General features: G+C 40.0%; 1 protein-coding gene across 1 annotated transcript; it reads left to right on the forward strand.

Moving 5' to 3' along the window:
* Window positions 1–1,596: 1,596 nt before the first annotated feature.
* Window positions 1,597–16,317, forward strand: LOC311006553 (sodium- and chloride-dependent GABA transporter 2-like). Its single transcript, XM_083999399.1, has 15 exons — window positions 1,597–1,673; window positions 1,985–2,177; window positions 2,564–2,698; window positions 5,550–5,690; window positions 5,858–5,945; window positions 7,231–7,360; window positions 7,723–7,857; window positions 8,737–8,840; window positions 8,943–9,070; window positions 9,991–10,103; window positions 10,190–10,327; window positions 10,464–10,557; window positions 15,135–15,235; window positions 15,487–15,642; window positions 15,747–16,317. The coding sequence occupies exons 2-15, from the start codon at window positions 2,003–2,005 to the stop codon at window positions 15,912–15,914; spliced, it is 1,806 nt and encodes a 601-aa protein (XP_083855525.1). The 5' UTR covers window positions 1,597–1,673; window positions 1,985–2,002; the 3' UTR covers window positions 15,915–16,317.
* The last annotated feature ends 7,103 nt before the right edge of the window (window positions 16,318–23,420 follow it).

Genomic DNA, 23,420 nt, shown 5'->3' on the forward strand with positions numbered 1-23,420 from the left:
ATGCGTCCGTTTTGACTCTTTGCCTATTGGTTTCTGATCGAGGATCAACATTCATTAAATAATCAATAAAAGTGAATGTCTCTCACGTTTCTTGTTTTGTAGCAATAAAATCAGAACAATGACGACAAAACACGATGCTTTCGAAACTAATATAGTAGGCCTACACAACCACTCTATCTTATTAACAATCATCATCATACGTATTTATTCTGGCATGGTTTGTCTCTTGTTTCCTGATTATGTCCTGTTTCATTTTGAAGTTAAGTGTCTTTGTCTTCCTATAGAGAGAGAGTGGCGCCACCTCCGTTCACTGCAATGGTTCAGTTTTTTCTCTCTATAGGTAGGCTACTCTAGTCTTCCTGCGCTCTCGCTCCTCATGTGTCTCACTGGTCTCACCTTTGTTTGATTCCCCTGCCTGTGTCTCGTTTCTCCCTCTTGTACTTTACCTCGGAGTTTGGTGGTTCGTCTGCGTTTATCCTCAGTGTTTCTCCATGTGTTCCTAACTATGGTTCCTACATGCGTGTTCGTCTGTGCTCTCGTGAGTCGTGAAGTGGCCATTAGTCTACTTGCCAGCCCATAGGGCCCCATTGTGAACCCGGAAATGTTGAGTACCCCAAAGTTTTATGTTAGAAATATGTAGTATGGGTCCCCAGTATTCAGAAACTGCCGGATGCTAACTTATATATATTGGGTAATTAGCATTTATAACATACATAATTAGCATAAATTAGCATAATTGCCTATAGGCTATGGGCAATATTTCAACAAAATTGACTTGGCTGATCTGGGCAATATTGGAGTGGTTTTAGGGGTTATTGATGATGCTGAATCCATTTCTGACATTTTCAAAATTCAAAATGGCTGTCTAAACCGGAAGTAACCAGATTTTAACCGCCAGTGGGCCGATTTTGATGGACCAAGATCTGGTCACTTCCGGTTTAGACAGCCATTTTGAATTTTGAAAATGTCAGAAATGGATTCAGCATCATCAATAACCCCTAAAACCACTCCAATATTGCCCAGATCAGCCAAGTCAATTTTGTTGAAATATTGCCATATAGGCAGTTATGCTAATTTATGCTAATTGTGTCAATTATGCTTGCCCAATGATTGCCCAATATATATAATATATATAAGTTAGCATCCGGCAGTTTCTGAATAGGTACTGGGGACCCATACTATCTATTTCTAACATAAAACTTTGGGGTACTCAACATTTCCGGGTACTCATTGTTGGCAAATAGACTACATGGAGATACTATCTTTCTTTTATATCATTTTTACCGGAGACACGTGACGACATCATGTGGAATTGCGTTCAGAGAGCCGTTTCCATGGAGGCGTCCAAGTCCATTAAACAAGACATTAACAGGAGACAAACCGTGACAACCTCAGGATTGTTTGATCCTGACTAGACTTGTTTTTTTTTGTTTCTCAATAGATTAGTTTTTCATTTTCATTACATTTTCTTTTTGGTTACATGCCAGCAGGATGTTGTAATTCCTTTTTGCTTAAATGCCAGCTGTCTCCCACAACTTTGAACGTAGTCCTGTGGTGGGTGGGGGAAAAAAGAAAAAGACTGTGGCAGGCATACCTTTTTAGGCCACTCCCTTGTATACATTAAGTCTTTTCCTCAACTTCTCTCAGACAGCTGTGCACGGAAAAATCTGCCGGTGAGTAAACTTGAGCCCTTAATATTTCAAGTGGTTAGAATAATATGATTGGCTCAGATTATGTTTTTCAGTGTTTTTTCTTCTTCAATATACAGTATGTCTTTGAAGTCATTATTGCATTTTGACATTTGATCATAGAGTGTCACTTTCTCTTTCTCTTGTAGAACCACAGACTTGAATACAAGCTAGTGTGAGCTGTTATGTGAATACAAGAACTGTCAATACAATTGTGAAGACTTTTGTTCCATGTGTGTCTGAGAAGAGCACATGAAAACAGGTTTGCATTTCACTCAGATGTCTTCTATGTGCAGGGAACCGACTGAGAGACCATGGGTAGGGAAACTGTCGAAGGAGACTCCGATAGGAATGTGGAGCCAGATGAAGGGGTCCGTCCAAGGGAGAAGTGGGCCAACAAAAAGGAGTTTATTTTTTCGATGATTGGATTTCTCTTTGACATGCCACAAATAGCCAGATTTTCCCATTACTCTCACATATTTGGAGGAGGTGAGGGACTGGTTTCGGGCATTTGTGACCTTTTGTTGGTGGGAACCTATAGGTTGGGTTTGGCAGACAGCCTGAAAATCTGTCTGTGCCTGACTATGAGTTTGTTTATACTTGTTTTTCCAATGCAGCAAAGCCTGTTAATATATGTTGTGCAACATAATACATGTCATATACAAATGCATAAGAAATAGAAAACTGTTAGGTGAAAAGAGGAAGAGGACACCCAAAGCTGTAAATCTGTCAGTTTGATCTCTGTTATTCCACTTGCACCTAGTTACATGATCAGTTTTCACAATAATCCAAGATTTGTTGCTTTGCAGCATATGTTTTTAGGAACTGTCAGTTCATGCTTGTATAGTAACCCCCTGCTTTACATCTCTTTTCAGTTCGTTTTTTGTATGCTTACTGCATCTGCCTCTTCTTCATTGGCATGCCCATGCTCTTCCTGGAGACAGCATTGGGTCAGTACACGAGTGAGGGTGCAGTCACCACCTGGAGGAAGATCTGCCCCATGTTTCAAGGTAAAACAAAAAAGGCTTGGGTTGTTTGTTGAATTGGAAATTCTTAAAATGTGTAAATAGTTGGTAGCTCAGTTGGTAGAGCACCCGCCCCATGTGTTGAGGCTACAGTCCTCACTGCAGGCGGCCCTGGTTCGAATCCTGCGTCGAGCGGCCCTATCCTGCGTGTCATTCCCCCCCTCTCTGCCTCCCATTTCCTGTCTCTCTCTCAAATGTCCTGTCCATTAAAGGCAAAAAAGCCCCCAAAAATATACCTAAAAAAAGTGTAAATAGTAGGACATAAAGGCTTTTTTACTAAACTGTTAAAGGGATAGTTCAACATTTTGGCAAATTGGCCCATTGCCATAATCGCTATAGTCATAGCAGTAGGTTCGTTACCTTTATTTGTCAGTGTAAACTATTTTTAGAATGGCGGAACGCAGCCGTGAGCTGCTCAGAGCTACGCTATGGAGGCTAAAGGGATTTCTTGGTTTTTCTCTTCAAACTCGTCAAATACACAATCCAAAAACACTCTCGTGGACAAGATGTGACCTGCACATTCACCACGCTATGAGATAATAATGGAACGTTACGAGACGGAGTTGTTTTAGAGGTAAATACAGAGACTGCTTGCTGAAAAACTGTCCCTGAAGGCAACGCACATCAGCTGTTTTGCATCAATTTACCTCTAAAACGACTCCGTCTCGTAACGTTCTGTTATTATCCCATAGCGTGGTGATTGTGCAGGTCACATCTTGTGTGTTTTGGAGTTGTTGGATTGTGTATTTGATGAGGGAAACCAAGAAATCCCATTAGCCGCCGTAGCGTAGCTCTGAGCAGCTCACGGCTGTGTTCCGCCGTTCTAAAAATAGCTTACACCGACAATTAAAGGTAACAAACCTACTGCTATGACTATAGCGATTATGGCAATGGGCCAATTTGCCAAAATGTTGAACTATCCCTTTAAGAGTCATTCCAAATGGATGTTTAGGAGCAGGGTTTTAAAGCAGAAGTAAGTGGAATGTTTGTGTTAATATAAGTCTTAAATAGTTATATCTTCCGACAGCAATCACTTATATAGAGTGTTTGGTCTGAAACTCGGGTCTGTCAGTCACTCTGCTCTGCTGTAAGCCGAGGAGAAAACTTTCCCTGTATCCTACAACCTTTATCCACTGAGGAGAGAGAACGGCATAAAGGGGCAGTCCTCTCTGTGTGTGCAGCCAAGGGATGCGCGTGAATGTGATGACATAGGGACGAGGGCGGGGACTGCTAACTCCATCGGCTGACAAGAAGTTAGCCAAAACGACCGGATCGCTTACATCTGCTTTAATAAAGTTAAACTTGAACTTGAACCTGAACTTGAACTTGTTCTTGCAGGCTAATTTTCCCCATTATCTACATTTCAAACAAAGCTCCATTTAAATAAATGGTTAGTCAAAGCAGGGAACATTTAAAGGAGAAGGGCTGTTTTTTTTTAAATACGGTTGTTTACTCACCCATATAACTTTGGTGTCATTAGGAGTCTTTCGGACGATATTTAGATCCATTCTTTCTTTTGGAGACAAAGATACGTAACATACACAATGAAACATAACAAAATATTAGTGAAATGAACGAGTTTCGTGGCAAATAATGTGTTATTTAGAGGCTGCAGTTCGGTGCCCCGATCACTCCCACTATATGGATATACATGACTCTCAAATGGATCTAAATATGTGACCTGATCCAGCAAAATGAGTCGCAGTGACCCAAATTTCAAAATTGAGATTTTGGTATCAACAGAAAGAGGAGAAAATAAGCTTTAAAATGATACACTAGTCAAAGTCATACATTGGATGGTTTTTAAGATATGGCGATATTAATTATGGTCTTCCACTCACTGCTTTCGATAGAAAATTGCGTTCAAACAATTTAGAACGTCTCTGGTTTAAAGCCTTCAGTGAATCTGGCGTCTGTTCAGTACCATGTGATTACACGTACCTTGTAGAGGCACCGTTCAATGACCCTCGGAAAGCAGAGTGTAGCTATTCAGATCCTGTTTACAGCTCGTCTCTATCATAAACGGTTCAGAAGATATTTCATGTTTTGTAAAACATCTGCAAGCGTTAGCATGCTACTACGTTCAGTTTAGCATCGATGCTACGCTTGGTTTAGCATCGCTGCTACCGCTCAGCTTAGCATCTGGTCCCGTACTACGTGATTACACATGGCTACCCTTGTTGTCATAAATGCACCGTTCAAGGACCCTCGGAAAGCGGAGAATCTCACGATTCAGATGCAGTTTACAGCTCGTCTCTATCAGTTTCAGAAGTTATTTAGCCTAATGTTGTGCTCCTCTCTAGAGGGTTAAAAGTTGTCCTAAGTCAACTTTAATCGTCATTCACGTGCCTTTCCTCAATTATCTGGACTATGAAACTTTGGGAGATTGTTTTTGAATGTAATTTCTTTGAAATTAGCAAAAAAAATTTTTTTTTAATTTTTATTGATTTTCCACGTTATCAGCTGATTATCTAAAAATAGAACGTTGCGACTTCCGACTCATTTTGCCAGAGCGGGTCACATATTATCTGAAGGACTTCTAAAGACACCACAGTAATACAGTACAGGTGGGTAAACGACCATATTTTTTGCCAGAAATAAGGTCCAGGTTGTATAAAACTGCACTTCTCCTTTAATTGATAGTTGGTATGTTATGGTGTTTTTTTGTGTAGTTCTTTTTTTACTAACCGTAAAACCTGTCATGTCAAACCAAATAATATGTAACTGTATGTATACACATACAGTGTAGTCCAGCCCAGTGGAGTTGTTGCATAACAGGATAAGACAGCAGTGAGAAACTTTCACTAACTATGTGACAACTTTCTGTGTTCTGCAGGGGTTGGGATTGTATCCCAAGTGATTGTGACAATGACCAACATCTACTCTATAGTGGGGCTGTCATGGATTATCTTCTACCTTGGTAACTCATTTCGAAGCCCTCTGCCTTGGTCCACATGCGGGAACAAGTGGAACACCGGTAAGGCACATCTGTGTCTTATTAGCTGTATGGAATTTCACAAACACACACACACACTTCCTCAATCTTGTTTCAGAGGAAACAAAGACAAATCTTCCTTCACATTTTAGTATTTTGAAATGTGCACCATCAATCTCATCTTTATCTCTCTTTCTTCTTTCTTATAGAATTATGTCTCAACTCTTCAATTCCAAGAAACTTCTCCGATGAGGATTCATCCTCTGATTATGGGCAAGTTACATCTTTATTATTGCGGTGTACCTGATAAACTGTCTCTAATTTTTGTCGCACACACTGAACTCATAGCGGGGATTCATCATATTGACGCACGTGACACATTAAAAGAATATTAAGAAATACATGGTTGTCCCGGACGAGCCCCCAATTTATGTTACGACCCCAAACGACCACCATGTAAATTCACGGGAGGCAACATAAGTGCGGAGACAGGAGTTACAAATGCACGTAAAAAGGTTTATTGTTACAAGCAGAAGGAATAAAACAAGTTGAGCAACGGAGGCGGCTGGACTGGCAGGCAAACTGAAACAAAAGGAAAAAAAGGAAAGGACGGCCACCGCAGCCAACCCACACAGGGCCGTCGGACCTGGCACCGACCTTCTTCCCTATCCCCAACAGAACCAGAACCTAAACCCTGAACAGAAACAAAACCGAATCAAAAGGTCTGCCAGCCAGCCGCGAGCGCCACGCTCCCGGACCCACGAGAGGAAGCGTGGTCGAGTGGTGGAGCGCAGGACCGGAGAGGGAGGAGAGAGAGAGAGCGCGCAGAACCTCCGCCCTTATATACGCCCCGCAGCAATCACACACCTGGATGGGAAAAGTGAGCACAGGAGAGGTTACGGCCAGGCCAGCAGAGGGGGACAATGTAACACTAAGCTTCCACAGGTTTAGCAGCTTCACACCTCTGCTTTTATGTTTTCAGACGAGGGGGATCTTACATCTGTTTCTGTGATAACTAATTAGTAGTTGCTCCATTACCTTAGGACAGTTTAGGGGTGAAAAGCACATATTTACACCCACCTGCACATTTAGCACAAAGATTAGACACACGGAATCAGCTAGCCTTAATCTGTCCGAAGATAATATTAATAATAGATAATAAATATTAGTAGTAGTCACTTTACTAACCTGCCTGTAATTTTTCCAGAAATGTCGTCGAGAGCAGGGATCAGTGTCCAGAATGGGAGTACTGGTAGTAAGTAAGACACAAAACACATCCACAGACACACCCAACATCTTTAAACATAAAAAAAGCATTGACACAGCTGAAACAGCTTTCCACATGATAATCCCCTGATTTGGTGTGAGAGGAGATCACTTGCTATATGCATCTGTGCTACATCATGGAAAGAAATGTTAGCTCTTTTCCCTGCATTTTTTTATAAAAGTAATTGAAGCCATCCAAAGTAAACTGTTTTTTTTTTCACTTTTGTTGAATATGGAGGCTATAGTCAGAAGTCCTACTTGTTATTTGCAGACAATTATGTTTGTGTATGTGTGTTAATGTATCTCTGTCTCACAGTAATCGTGTGTTAAGGCTGTCAGATGACGGGTCCCTGGGTAATGTGCACTGGGACCTGGTTCTGTGTCTCCTGCTTGCCTTGGTTATATGTTACTTCTGCACATGGAAGGGAATCAGAATCACAGGAAAGGTAAGTCTTGTTTTAGGATACAGGACATTTGGTTGCAATGCACAGTCTGCTGTCTGAAGCTTAATTTCTCTTCTTTGTTTTGGTAAATTAAACAAAATAAATTGACCGTGCACTCAATGTAATTGTGTCTCTATATAGCACTTGAAAATCACTGGAGATTATTGCAGAGACCTGAATCACAAGATTACTCTGTATTTGCTTGATATGGCATTGGCAAGAGTGTACTAAAACATTAGCCATGACAATTTTACTTTAATAATGTTTACAGCTTCTACAGACATGTGTAGCCTATTGTAAATGCATTTTAATAAACTGTAAAAAAAAAAAAAAAAAAATGTTTGTCTGCATTTTTGTGGTTGTAGGTGGTGTACGTCACAGCCACATTACCTTATGTGCTACTGGTCATCCTCTTCTTCCGCGGAGTGTCGCTCCCAGGAGCTGCCAGTGGCCTGATATATTACTTCAACGATTACAATTACAATTTGGCTAATATCCCAGTAAGAAATTAATGTCATCATGAACTGTTTGCTTTGCTTTGCATACACAGTGCAGCCCAGGGCTCTTACACATTTCAAAAAGTTCTCACGCTCACACGCCACACATGACATTTCACACGCTGAGAAGTTTTAAAACTTGCCGCACATAATTTTGTAGGGTAATAAGGCAGATTGTCTTGAATTCTTGAATTGGCGGAAAATAGTATTTCTTTTTGATGGGTAAAGTCTGAAAATAGGTTTCTGCAGCGCTGAAGGTGCACGTTCCACGAGTGTACACGAATGCTCTGAATGCATGCACAGGTGACAGACTGGCCACAGAGCAGTATGGGGAATTGCCAGCTACGTAGCCTAATGAAGCAGCAACATTTTATTTGGTTCATAGAATTTGGAAGTTGGCAGTTTTATAGATGATAGATCACAATCCATCCACGTTCAACATGATTGGATGGTGTTTTTACAGGATTGTCCGTTCCACAAGTGACTCACATTTTTCATTTTTGTGAAAAAGCAATTGTTTTAATTGGTTGCAATCAGGGTGTGAAGAGGAATTCCAGCAGTACAGTAAAAACACTCCAGAAAAAGGTCTCCTACCTTTAACAAGAAAAATGTTCTAATGTTAACCACATGGTGCCAGCACCAGGACCACAACCCCTCCCCCATACACACACGGGGCACATTCTTGTAAATACAACACAAACAAAAACAGAAAAGAACACACTATACACACACAAACACAAACATGTACGCATACATTCAGCTGACAAATGGTTGATGAGAAGCATATGGACCGGATTATTTCAACAATGTGAACTTTCAAGGAAACTCTCATATGTAGTTTACAAATACAAATAAAGTTTCTCATTCTCATTCCTTCTCTAGCTTTGGATTTGTGCAGTGGATGAGGTGGTCTCCTCCCACTTTCTGTCCATTGGAGTACTGACTACACTAGGAAGCTACAACAAATACAAAAACGACTGCTACAGGTCAGTGCCCTTACTCAAAGACATGTTACTCTCTCAATTTTATCAAATGTGCATGTCTTTCATTTTTGTCTTCTTCGACCTCGTCTTGTTGTTCTGTTGCAGGGATTGTTGGATACTATCTTCTCTGATTGCCGTCAACATTTTTTTTGCTAGTATGGTTGTGTTCTCAATGGTGGGATTCTTGTCTGAGCAGCTGGAATCACACATGAACGAAGGTTTTCGTGGAAATGGTAAGTCTCCCTCCTTATTATTTAGCCTTCACTCTCGAGGTCATGCCATAAATGTAGGCATTAAAGCAGTACTAAAGAACTTTCAGATTTGGTTGAGTTTGGCGGCCCCTGTGGACCAAAGCGGTAGTGTTTTGCCTGAAGGAAGACTCCAGTTCCCATGAACACTAGCGTGAAGCCCTGTAAATATCCTGCATTAAAATTAACAGAAGACATCAAAACTAAGTTTCTGTTTCCAGTGGATCATTTCAAAGTGAAAACACAAACATAATCCATTGCTAAAGTGCCATTTTGCCTGTTCCCTCCTTGTTGTGACTCGCAAAAGTGAAAGTGAAACTTCAGTGAGAGCAGGGTTCCTACCATGCTCCTCAAAGCTGCTTAGTGCCAGAGAAAGAGATACAGACCCCCTCAGGCCATGACAGAGGTGTCATTCAACTTGTTGTAAGTCAATGTATCATCACAAAAGTTATGAAAATATTTTATGAAGGTTGAAAAGTTACTTAGTGCTGGTTTAAAGAATCCTAAATTAGTTGTTTTTTATCACTGTTTATTATTTTTGTTGCTGTGAATGAGGGCAGTATGGACAACAATCACCGATGTCCACAAGATGGCATCTTGTCCTAAAATACGTAAATCTAAAAGTGTTTCAGTTACTGTGGCAAGTAACATGAGGATAAATAATGTAGACCTTCCATAAAACAAAGTAAAGTGTTTTTTTTTTAACGTTGCAAGTTATCAAATTAATTAATAATATTAAGAGAAAAAAAAGTCTGAGAGGTCAGCATATGATAAGTATGATGAGAAAAAAGTCAATCATCTTCCACAAAAAATATGTTTATTTCTTTCTGTCTGTTGTTTTTGATTTTCTATTGTGAATTTGTTTGTTTTACCCATGAATAAATGTATTCATGTGCTTTCTACAGGGTTTGGGCTGCTCTACATAGCTTTCCCCAGGATTATGACAATGCTGCCTGGCTCATCTTTTTGGGCTTTTCTCCTCTTCTTCATGTTCTTTGTCTTGGCACTAGACAATCAGGTACATATCATACAGCACAGAACAAATCAAGGTCACATTCTAGTTACTGCACAAAGACGGTAATCTCCCGCTCTGTGCCCACACAGTGTCTGTACATGGACAGTCTGGCCACATCCATTACAGACCTGTTCCCACGTTACCTGAGGAGGCCTCTGGGCAGAGAGATACTGGTCCTGGTCATTGCTGTCGTTTCCTTCCTGCTGGGGCTGCCACTCATCACTAATGTAAAGTAAAAACAAATTATATAATTATCAAAGTGTAACAAGCTGGTTATGTAACGCAAAGTTAAGGTTACTGTACAGTTCCTCCTCTCATTCTGACTGACCTTTGTTCTACATGTTTTTTCTGCTCATGTTTCAGGGGGGGTATCACCTCGTTCTACTGACTTATCATTGGAGCATAATTACCTATGTCATCATCGGTCTTGAGGCTGTCATCATTTCCTGGGTCTATGGTAAGTCATGCCTTTGGACCAACACCAAAGTGATTTACTCACCTCGAAAAGCCTGAAAACGACTTTCTTCTAAATATCTGATTGACTCTTCTAATAAGGTATAACTCTGATGCCAGTGATCTGTGATAACTTTTAGTTTATTATCCTTACACTATCAGCACAATCAGCAGTGCGCAACATTCAGATGCCAAAATGAGCTCTATAATATTTCCTCATCTTACTTAGACTGCAGCATTTGTTCCTTCAACTAATCTGTACCTGTATTACTGTAATCTTATCTGTCAGAAAGCTTCAGATTAAAAAAAGAACAACTTTGAAATCTACATTTCATCTTGAGTAAAACAGCTCTTCTAACAGCACAAAAAGGAACGGAAGGAAGTAAACAAGACTCTGCATCAGATTTTGTTTGAGAATATTTAGAGTCTGTTAATTTACAGATGCAATGATTTCAAATTAATTTGAAACACATTGGGAATTGAAAATTTGTGAGCAACAAAAGCTTTCTTTATTATTAGTGTGACTGCTGGAAGCAGTATTGTTCTTCTGTTGGCCATTTTCTTCGGCATTTAACTAGTCCTTCATACTTTGTGCTATTTCAACAATTCTCACATCAAAATGTTCAGCCTTTTCGGGACAGGTGTGCTATTACTTTTCTCTTTTCAACTATTCATACTTTTTGCAATATTCAACTATTTCTCTTTCCCCATAGAGAATGCATTGGAACAGTCTTGAAACTCTTCAAATCTTCTTCAACCTCTCTTCTCCACAACTCTGTCTGTAGTCCAGTTGGTAAGCTAGCTGCTTGCCAACCCCAAGGTCACTAGTTCGAATCCAGGCTGAGCAATCTTGTTATGTGATGTTGAATTCTGCTCCCCTCCCCCACCCTCAATTGGTTACAGGTGTTCGTTAAGAGAGGCATTAATTCCTACTGCCACTCTTGGTGTGGCTAATTTCTGCACTTTCCTTACTGTTTTTTTTAAGCAGAAGCCAGTGATCCTCTTATTAAAGGTTTTCTTTGCCCCTCACATACTGTCTCTGTCTGTAGCCTAGTGGTTGGCTTGCTGGGCTGGAGATCTGAAGGTTGCTGGTTCAAATCTTGCCTCAACAACAATTATAGTGAATTATTTTCCCAGTCGTCCTCTGTTGACTTCTGATAACTTGCTTCATGTTGAAACTGCTGCTCTCAGCCTGAAATTCACAGAAATTTTCATTCTAAGTCATTCAAGCTTGACTCTCAAGCTTTCTTGATGTTGACAGTGTTTCTTCAGAGTGAGACAGAGTGCAGATCATTAACAGACAACAGTCTCTGCAACTGTGTGTGCACTGTGGCCTAGAGGCAGAGCGGAAGTCTACTGACCATGAGGTTGTGGGTTCGCTTCCAACCTTGTTCAAACATTTGTATGGTGATCACTGCTTGCACTATTTGCTAATTCTGCAACAGCTTACAGCAGTCACACCATTTCCATTCTTGGAAATGCTTTTTCTAGTTTTTGATATGATTCTTATTACCAAATATTAGGTGAGAGGCCTAACGCCTCGCTCATACTTGTCCAGACTTTGCACAAAGACTTGGGAAAAAAACCAAGTCTGACTCAAGCAACACATTTTGGGGGATGTTATATACTATTTGTTTGATTCCCACTGAGCTCTGTAAATTTAGTAGACAGTAGAAAGTAGACAGTAGACAATTTTTTGACTATTACAAGTATTTTACCAGCATGATTCATTCAGTGCTTCGCCTGAGCCGAGTTTATCCTGAATCAGAGGGATCAGTGCTCTGCCTACTGGCTCCATCTATCACATGTGCTACAGATATTAATCTTTCACATCCATGTACGTCTTCTTCTGGATCTCCTGAGCTCTCAGCACTTCCTACACCTTCGTTATCAGCACATTTACTCGCTAAATTACTGTACATCACGTGGGTGGAGAGTTCCTCTCTGTGTATCACTTGTGGAAGCAATATATTATTAGTGTGAATGCTGAAAGCATTCACACTAATAATATATTGCTGAAATTAGCAAGCAATATATTGCTGAAAGCATTCACACTATTGTTCTTCTGTTCGGCCATTTTCTTTATACTTTTGGCACTTAACTAGTCCTTCATACTTTATGCTATTTCAACAATTCTCACATCAAAATGTTCAGCCTTTTCGGGACAGGTGTGCTATTACTTTTCTCTTTTCAACTATTCATACTTTTTGCAATATTCAACTATTTCTCTTTCCCCATAGAGAATGCATTGGAACAGTCTTGAAACTCTTCAAATCTTCTTCAACCTCTCTTCTCCACAACTCTGTCTGTAGTCCAGTTCGTAAGGTGGCCGCTTGCCAACCCCAAGGTCACTAGTTCGAATCCAGGCTGAGCAATCTTGTTATGTGATGTTGAATTCTGCTCCCCTCCCCCACCCTCGATTGGTTACAGGTGTTCGTTAAGAGACGCATTAATTGCTTCTGCCACCGTTTGCAGCACATCATCACATTACAATGGCAACATGCTTATGTCTGTGCTCTCTGTGGCGACGTGGCAGAGTAAGACAACAGTCTTTACAACTGTGTGTACACTGTGGCCTAGAGGCAAAGTCAAAGTCTAGTGACCATGAGATTGTAGGTTCAATTCCTACCTTGGTCAACCATTTGTATGGTGATCACTGCTTGCACTATTTTCACAAAAAAGTCCTCTACTTACTTGTTGTGGCTCATTTCTTTTTTTTTAAAGCATCATTGAAAAATCTCATATTCATCAAACCTCCACTTCACTATTAGTGTTGGAATAGCCCAGTGGATAAGGTTCCTGCCATTCAACCACAAGGTCACTGGTTCAAATCCCACCTGAGCAGTCTTGTTAGTGTGTCAGCAACTTTGAACTTTAAAGACCCGCTCCCATGAAAATCATGTTTTTCGTGCTTTTCACAAGTTCCTGTGGCATTTTTCTTGTGTTAGAGCACACATCAGCAGAAAAGGAAGTGCAAAATTGCATTTCTGAGTTTTTCTACCTTCAAATTGCTGTGAACCAATGGCAGACGCAAACTGGCAGTTTCAGGGAGACTGGAGCTGATGTGTCACAACTTCAGGGGAGGGCACTAGAGGTGAAAAGGCTTGGCAGCTCGGTGTAGCGGTCAAGGTATAACAGGTATAGCTCACCTGGTAGAGCAGCTTGCTAATGGTGAATTGCTAATGTGCATGGCTAATGAGCTCGTTTTAAAATGGCCGAAAAGGGTCGCGAGAGTGGGACTTTAAGCATCATTGAAAAATCTCACATTCATCAAACTCTCAACCTCTACTTCATCAGAAGTGTTGGAATGGCCTAGTGGATAAGGTTCCATCCAACCACAAGGTCACAGGTTCAAATCCCACCTGAGCAGTCTTGTTAGTGTGTCAGCCACTTTGAACTTTAACCAATACAATTTGGTCTGGTCACATGATCAAACTTGATAATGCATATGCGCCCCCACCTATTCTCTTTACCTCTTTCAATCTTGGTTTATGTTAACATGTTTCTTGTTTATACCACTGCACTAAGATTGATTTGCACTGGAACTACAGCTTTGGGCTCGTTAACTTCAGAGTGAGAAAGAGTGCAGTTCATCAACAGACAACAGTCTCTGCAACTGTGTATACACTGTGGCCTAGAGGCAGAGTGAAAGTCTGCTGACCATGAGGTTGTGGGTTTGATACCTACCTTGGTCAACCATTTGAATGGTGATCACTGCTTGCACTATTTGCTAATTCTGCAACAGCGTTTAGCTGCTTTCAGCATTCACACGTATTTCCATCAGGAAATGCTACTTTATCTAGTTATAATTATTATACATTTCTTACAAACAGCCTGGCGATGTGTATATATTCAGTTTCTCTGACATAGACAGGTGTATTTTCATTTCCACACAAGAGTCCAGACGCTGCAGCAAAGCGATGCAGAGTGAGATATCGATCGCTTTCTGCATCTGCTTCCTCCTCCCAGTTTGAGTTGTTTAGCCACTCGTTGGCCTGCCCTGCCTCCTCAAGCTGAGTCTGTGTGAGGTGTGAGGATGTGTCTTCTCCTAAATTTAAACGAGGTCACTCACTTATCCTCGTCCACAAACTTGTGGTTAGTTTTCAGGGTCGATTTCTGTCTCCTTCATGGAGTTGTATCTGCATTTCCTAAACAGGTTCGTACAAAAATAAAGTTGTGGATGTTGTTCCATCAGTCAGGTCACATACTTCATCAGTCCCATGTTTTTTTAACATGCTTCTTTCTTCTGTTCCTCTTTTTTATATTTGTTTTATTCGCTGGTTGCTCTTCCTCCCTCCCCTCCTGCTCCCAGCTAACAGCTTAGCTATAGTCTCTCATTGTGTATTAAAACACATCACAGGCACAGTGTGACAGGAAGTTACAGTAGGTCATTGTGAAAGTAACTATATGTGTTAAAAGAAAGTAGTAAAAGTAACAGTAAACATGGAGTGGAAGTGTTAAGAAGCATAAAGTTGAAAATAAAATGCAAATGAATCTCATTTGATTGTAGTCCCAGTAAAAACAGAACAGTTTTGTCCTCCTTTGATTGACTAACGCCTCCTGTCCGTGACTGGTCTGCAGGTGCAGATCGTTTCTATGACAACATCGAGGACATGATCGGGTACAAGCCGTTCCCCGTGCTGAAGTACTGCTGGATGTTCATCATACCAGTCGTCTGCTGGGTGAGGCCTCACACCTGGGTCACATCTCTGTCACTTGGCTCCTCTCACCTTGTGTCTCCATCTTTCCGGCTCTCTGCTTTAATGACCTACTTCCTCATGTTTTCATTTCTAATCATCATTTTCTTCACATTATGTCAAAGCACAGATCTTTTGCTGCCCTTCTTATATGTATACCATTTGCATAGGTGCATATAACTGTCAGTGGCCTGTCCTCCTTGTTTTCTTTAACTAGACTGTTTCCTTTCTTCTAGCTCATGGTGATGAATGTTGCACAGTCAGCTTTGACTGTGACTGAGTCCATGATATCTAATGATGCATTCCGCACTGGGTACAAGGTAGTGTTGGTTCTCACACTTCTCGGTACGCTGATTTGCATCCCAGCATTCATTTTGGTCTCACTGTACAGGGTAAGTGAATTCAAACCAGTTTCAAGTAAAGTAACTATTATTATATATGTTCACTATATGTGATTTACATGTGGCTACAACTTGTTTTCCTAAATCCAATGTAGGATGCCAAAAACATGACAAGATCATCCAAAGACCTGCGTCAGGCTCAGCCGTACAGGCCGGTGCTCACGCTGTGCAAACGGGTCATCTCCGTGGGACAGGAGAGACCGACCAGGAATGTTGAGGAAGGAAATGAGAAGCTGATGATGGAGGAAAATCCCAGTGTTTGACAGATCTTAGTAACACGTCATAGACATGCAGCAAAATATGGTGTGTGATGTCATCAATGAAGTTTGCAATGCACCAGTATAATTAAGAACGTCACCTTTTTGATTCTCCACATTGTTTTTATTTGGCTAACCCTTTTGTCTATACTACCCACAATGCAACTCTTTTCTAATAGTTTGGTTGGAAATTATTTGTTTGTGTAATAGAGCCTAAGCTGCAAGGCTTTGACACATTTTTAGTTATGAATATTACTTGAAATTCTAAATTACTGTTTGGGATCAAAGCAATCAAAACTACAATGTTAATCTGAGTTTACATAAAATGTGTATATGGATTGGTAAATGATATATTTTTTTAAATGTCAGTATGTTTACAAATGATATTTTTGTATTGTCTACAACCACTTTTTTTATTTCACAATGGGCCCAATATTTTCAATTCATTATGTGTGTAAAAACTTTATGAATCAATATTCTGAATCTCCTGGTGAAATGTGCTTTTTTTTTTTTTTGACGTATTGATTTCTGATCAGAGAGGATAAACATTCAATAAAAGTCCTGTTGTTTAATAAAACATAAACAACCTACATCCCTGTCACCTAGTCCCTTTTTGTCACATATGCTAATGATAAAAAAATATATACATACATAAACATAAAGAAGTATAACAGGATACATGTGGTTGGTGAGTATCAATGGGCTCCAATGTAGTGCCAAGCTCAGTCATCTGTGTAATCCAAACCGGCATTCAATTAACAGGCAATTCTGCCTAGTTGCCTCCCACCTCCATGACCCCAAACTCCCTCCACTCCACCCTGGACAACACAGAATAACCCTGAGCCCTGAAAAGTCTGGCCTTAAAGCCTAAAAGCCAAATAAAGGGTCACGTGGGTCAACATGAAATAATAACTGTGCATTTTATTCTCAATCAGAAAATAAAAACCAACATAAAGAAGCTGCCGGAAGCATAACGCTCCTTTTCTACTGTAAGGTCATGACCCGATTTTGTATATTGATGGCTCTTGTGCTTATATTAGAAGCTGTAGGTATCCCGGGGGGGTAAAGAACTGTATGTTTATATGTAGACTGACACATCCATCAGTAGTTACATAAGTCCACTTCCAGAGTCACTGTCATGGAAAACCCCAACCATTGGCTTCAACTGTTGTTTATACAGAACAGGATGAACAAAATAAGGCCAGTAGGACGATGAGAGTTGTCATGGCAACAGTAATTATTTGAGATAAATAAACACTGTCTCTCTTTTTTTTTCTGTCCATACACACTTACAATAAGAAAGTTAAAACCAATATAATACAAATTTACTCCAACTGGAGCCAGTTGGTTCGCTTATGTATTAATTGTCTAAAATGTTTTGTTAGTTTAGAAAGCAAAGTTAAATGACATTTAAAATTGCACCACACATTGACAGTTTAAAAAGAGCTCGAGATGATAACAATTAAAGCAGAAGTAAGCGATCCGGTCGTTTTGGCTAACTTCCTGTCAGCAGATGGAGTTAGCAGTCCCCGCCCTCGTCCCTACGTCACCACATTCACGCGCATCCCTTGGCTGCACACACAGAGAGGACCGCCCCTTTATGCCGTTCTCTCTCCTCATTGGATAAAGGTTGTAGGATACAAGGAAAGTTTTCTCCTGGGCTTACAGCAGAGCAGAGTGACTGACAGACCCGTGTTTCAGACCAAACACTCTAGACTTATTAACACAAATATTCTGCTTACTTCTGCTTTAGCTCTATCAAGTTAGTTTGTGGTAATTACCCAACATGAATATTTTAAAATAACCCAGACAATAGATCAAAACAACCCACCTTAGCTGGTTTTCTACCCTTTTCTATGACCCAGTGATTTTTAATGTACACTTTTACCCAACAATACCTTAGAGCTGCTTGTTGGTCTTCCAACAATTTTATTTACGGGGGTTTTGCATGAGATGTAAGTGAAAATCAAAAAACCTGAAGAAGATACTGACTTGTAAAACACCTGAATCACTTTGCCTCCCCTGACAGGTGAACATCTGTGAATGAGCTTTGGATCGCTCAGTGTTTGGGCTCAGATTGAGCACATGCTGTGATATTACACCGAGTTCATCATTACATCATCAGTTCCCTAATAAGCTGGGATCCACCAAATGATACTTTACCCCTGTTTTATTACCCCCTCTCACTGTGTCTCCTGTCTCCATGTGAATTGAGAATCTTCGCCTCTGTTATTGCAACATAATTTGAGAGGCACCAACCCAACCAACCCCTGCCAAAGCCTGCGGGGTGGAAGCATAAGGTGGATGAGCTCACCTGGGCTCAATGCTCATATGAGCTGGTGGCCTACAGGTTTGTCAGTGGTTCGGTTTCATTGGAATCTGTAAATCTCTATTTCTGTATTGAGCCAGTGAGAAAACCCCCTATGTATTTATTACTTTCCTCATCAATGACTAAAAGGTTTTGAATCTTGAGGGTGAAAAAACTGCTGTAAGCCATTTCAGGCAGACATCCTTCAAAGGGTGAAAAACGGGTTTGTTCTCAGAGATAAAGACAGGTTTGTTTTTGGATCTTCATCACAGCCAAAAGACTTTAATTAGACAGAGCTTGACTGCGCTCATCAGCTCCAGCAACTCTGTAAACAACAGTCTGGACTGCTGCTCTCTGATGACACCTGCAACCTGACAAATGTTAAGAGTGGTTCCTGCTCTTGCATAGAAGACGACATCCTGCAGGAATCCATGTGAACGATACACAACTCTATTTCATTTTTCAGCCAACAGCATTACTATGACAGCTACAAATATATTTAAATTTATACATATACGTTGTGTTAAACCACCTAATTTGTTTTCATAATATGTATAATATATACTGCCTGATTTCACAGGCAATACCATCTGTTAATGGTATGTGTGCTGCCATTCTCCCTTTATGTTAAAGGCTTTATAATTTCAGATGAAAGTCACACCGGCTTCCTGTTCTTCATAACCACAAGATGGATTTTCTATGACCGGTGTGATATTATCACAGACTCGTTATTGTGATTGAATGATATGATCACTCTCCAGGTATTTATGGATGTCTTAACCAGAACATTTTAATTGCATATACACAAAAGAAAGTCTGATTTAAGAAAACTGAATGTTAAAGATCTGGCTAAGACATATTTGGTTTTTGGACGCTATAATACTAAAACAATAGTTCAGTACCTTTTGAATTCAGGTCATAGGTCTAAGTCACCACCAACAATGTCCTACTGTGTGTGACGACAATTTGTAGGATTTTGTTCTTTATGCTGCAGCAGACAAGAACAAGATGATTAATACCACTAGTCTAACAGAAAGGAATTATGTGTAAAATGGGATGGAGACAGGGTATTTGTCTTTTTCATGCATTTGTTTGAAAAAGATTCCTCTTTGTACTCCTTTGCAAACACATTATGTTCTCCCTGCTTCTATTTCTAGGCTCTCTCCAGTGGTGCAGAAGCTGCTGTGGACATGTGATTCATATCATTTATTTAGCTACAAAGACTGTCTCCACTGCACTTTGATCAGTTTTCATTTTAGCATAAATCACCTGTGATTTCCACCTTTTTTTCCATTGAAAATGCACAAAAACAAGTGGATGAAAACACACTTTTATCAGGACTGTTTCTCATTGAATAACAGGATATGCATTATTAAGTGACGCATTCAAGGCCGTCAGCACCTGCCCATGCAGTATTTCTTCATCAGTGTGTAATGAAACCTCTGACTGTTTGCTGCGCTTAGCAAAAAATTCCCACAGGGCAAAAGTTGAGAAACAGAAAAATGTCCGACCTTACCGTTCAGCCGACCATTTGATCAAAATCACTTGGATGAAGGCGCTGAATGCATCACGCTAACAGATTGTGGAAAGTTTCACATTAAATAGATTGTATTTCTGCCTGGTTGCTTCTCTTTAGGGCTTTTACGGTGACAATGCCTCGATGTAATTTATTTTGGGGCACATAAAGGACTCTGACTGCATATAAGAAGGTCATGAGGATTTGAGACACTTGCGATGATAAAACATGACTCAGGGGTAATGGAAGGAGAGCAAGGATGAAATGGAGAGTGAGGCTCTTGTTAGATCTCCAGGGAGGAATGACACACTCTGCAGTGATGCTAGTGAAACACCGGCCAGATTGATGTATCAGACAAACTATAAATGAAGACATTTTAATGTCCCCTGCCATCTTTTATCTGATGGTTTTCACTCTTTCTTTCAGTCTTTCTTTCTATCTCCAGTAATGAAACAATCTTCGTCTGCTTCTGATGGTCTTTTCCACCATTTCTATCTCATTCCCCCTCTCATCTACCCAGGCACCACTCTGCCATAGGCCTATCAACATTTCCCATTTTTATCTCACTATCGTTTCCAAACTCTGTCTATACCATCCCCTTGATTCTTTGTGGGGATTTTCTCTGTCCCATCCTCCCTCATCATCTTCTCACTCTTTCTTTCTCATTAGCACAATCATCTCTCTGATGTGCACCTCTCCCAGCATTTGTCCTTAACCTGTGGCAATTTATGCAGCACACATTGTCCCACTGCTGCTGCATTACCGATCGAAAATGTTGGTCATATTAGCCTCCTATCTATGCATTCCTTTTACCTCTGGCGTGTTCTTTGCTTTACAATAACCGCTGCATTGATTCACAGAGCAGGATGCGTGCTGTGAATTAAAGAAGCTCACAAGGAGGTCTCAAAGGCAATAGTATTTTTTTTCTCAAACTGTTTTTGTCTTTTTTTTCTCTCTCTCTTTCTCTCTTTGTTTCTGAGGAATACTTCTCAAATGAATAATTTGACTGTAAAAATGTGAATGTACTTTCATGACGTCATGATTCATTAGAAAAGTTTTACTGACTCGTGCACTGTACAGCCTTCATTTTCTCTGTTCTCTGACATGAACACTATTTTTAGCATGCTAACAGTTATGCCCCTCCAGATCACTCACACTGAACTCCTTTGTTTATAACCTAAGATTAGCTCCCTGCTTCTAGTTTTTATTTTATTTTAATAGCCTACTTAAATAAAGCCCCCAACGAACGACTGTCTGATGAATTCCCACAGAACTTTGTACAGACTCTCTTATTTCCCAAAATGATGAATTCTAACCACTGACTTTTCATCTGGCATCAGCGGTGAAATATCTCGGAATCGTGACTGGTACAGAAAAAAAGTGTATTAAGTCTATTCTCTATTGCCATACCTGAACTATTACTGAGCTTTTTCACCAATGTCATGTTTATCTTGTTGTTCTGCAGCAAAATAACATTCACTGAGTCATCCCTCAGTTAAACTCCTGAACTAATGTAATGCATCACATACAGAACCAGGCTTTTTCTTACCAGCATCAATATTTACATTAAGGATCTTGAGGACAAACATTGAAATTGAATAAATCTGACTTAGTCTTATCCGTCAACCATAATAAATGCAGAGAAAACGTAGGTTCATTTGGAGACATAAGTCCAAAGAAATGTTGATAATATACAGAATTTAACATTTTAAAAACTACACACATGATTTACTTTAAATATAAGCCATTACTCTACTTTTTGAGAAATTATTTTGTTGTTGCTACAGGCACTCATTACACAGTGACAGGGACACAGCTCATGCTTACAAATGACTGTGCTGCTAAAGTTAATCTTTGGGTGTGCCGACTCAGCAATTATCCACACCGAGTGCAGTTACACAAAGTAAAACAACAAGATATCACAATGGATTTAACATGTCACACCTCTCAAGTGGATTTATGTACAGTAAATTTGGGGGAAAAAAACTATTCTACAATATGTAAGTGATGAAATAATATTAATTTTAAGAAACCTAAATGAAGTTTAAATCTGCTATGGCAGTCTTAAATTATCAGGATGTTTCTGAAAGAATACATGCTACTTTGAATGATGAATTTAAAGCCCCAACAAAGGACTTTTGAACTATTATCATCCTCCTTTTTTATTTCTTATTTTTACTCGTGTGTTTCCTCCCTTGTTCTTCATTCTCTGTGTTATTTTCATTTTCCAACGGGGTAAAGGAAGCTCGGACCAGCCAGACAGATTTTGACATGATCTTCATAACTTTGGCAAACTTAACTTTTGATGCTATTAAATTCTACCTCTGTCATTCTGCCTCTGTCATCTATATTATTGCTTCTTATTATCCTTGGCCGTGGACACTGAAGAATCATAATTAGGCTGCACTGATTGGGAGGGACGCTCTGAATAGATTGATGCAAACCAGCTTTGACAACTCCAATCCAGCCACTTATCAAGTTTTGGGTCCGCACGGACAATGAACCTCAGAGGAGATTACGCTGAATCTGCTGATGATATGAGCGACTCGCTACGGGTGTAATTAAGCCTCTAATATGATTTAATCTCTCATTTTTGTACAGTGCTGGCAGGGCATTGTGGGAATGTTTATTGGTCTTTCTAATTGGCTGGTGATAGAATATCTGGAGCTGATATTAATGTTAGGAGGAGGTTACCTGCTATAAGAAACACCGCCGCTTCGTGTCTCATATTTAATTCTATTAATATTAATGAAGCCATTGTTATACTGTCACCACAGTTAATTGACACCTTCACGGTATCCACTGTGGGTACAACAGGACACAAGCGCACATGTTACATACAAAACATAGTTGCAGGGCAAGTGGATTAACCAATTACCAAACGACCAGTAGGTTACGGTTGCTAATATTATAGCTAATGATGGCAAACTTAGCAATAGTGGCAGAATTATTGACTATGACTTGAGCCACAGACCAGTATTATAATGATTTTATCCATGGGTGAGAATCATCAGAGGCCCCCACAATATGACATTATCACAATACTTAGGTCAAGAAACGATATTGTTGCGATTTTAAACACTTTGTGATATTCTTCTCATTGCAATAACATATTGTGATACATTATGATTTTTGCCAGTGCAAATTATGTTCTGAAAGGAAAGCTTTGTCAACATCTGTTTCATCTAATGAGATACATCTGAGTCTGTTCATTTTACTTACTGGTAAATTATTTTTGTTCTTGTGAAATGAAGAATAAAACTGTCAAAAGGACTGGCTGAACAACACAGACACTAAAAGTACACCCAAAATACTGTGAATCTATGCTGTATCCTTTTTGTCAGTCACCCCAATGCCGTATTGAAAACTGTACTTCTGTCTTTTCTGATACAGAGTTGAAACTGCAAACAGGGAGACACATGTCTAAAGCTACATTTAACATGTTGTATCTTTATATCCATACAAAACAGAAGGGTTGTGGTTTGTCAGGGGAAATGTGACTATTTCTTGCCCTGAGTCTCCATTGGGGGATAAAAAAAAATGAGGACATTTAAAGGCAATAAGCCACCAACTGGGACACTGGCACTGCTTGGCAACAGTTCAAGCTGGAATTAATTGAAATTTAAAGGGTGTTTCAGGAGGCAGATAGTTCAGATACAGTAGAGTAAAACACAGCAGCGGGCATATG

Source organism: Trachurus trachurus (genome assembly GCF_905171665.1).
Source record: "Trachurus trachurus genome assembly, chromosome: 23".
Taxonomy (NCBI): domain Eukaryota; kingdom Metazoa; phylum Chordata; class Actinopteri; order Carangiformes; family Carangidae; genus Trachurus; species Trachurus trachurus.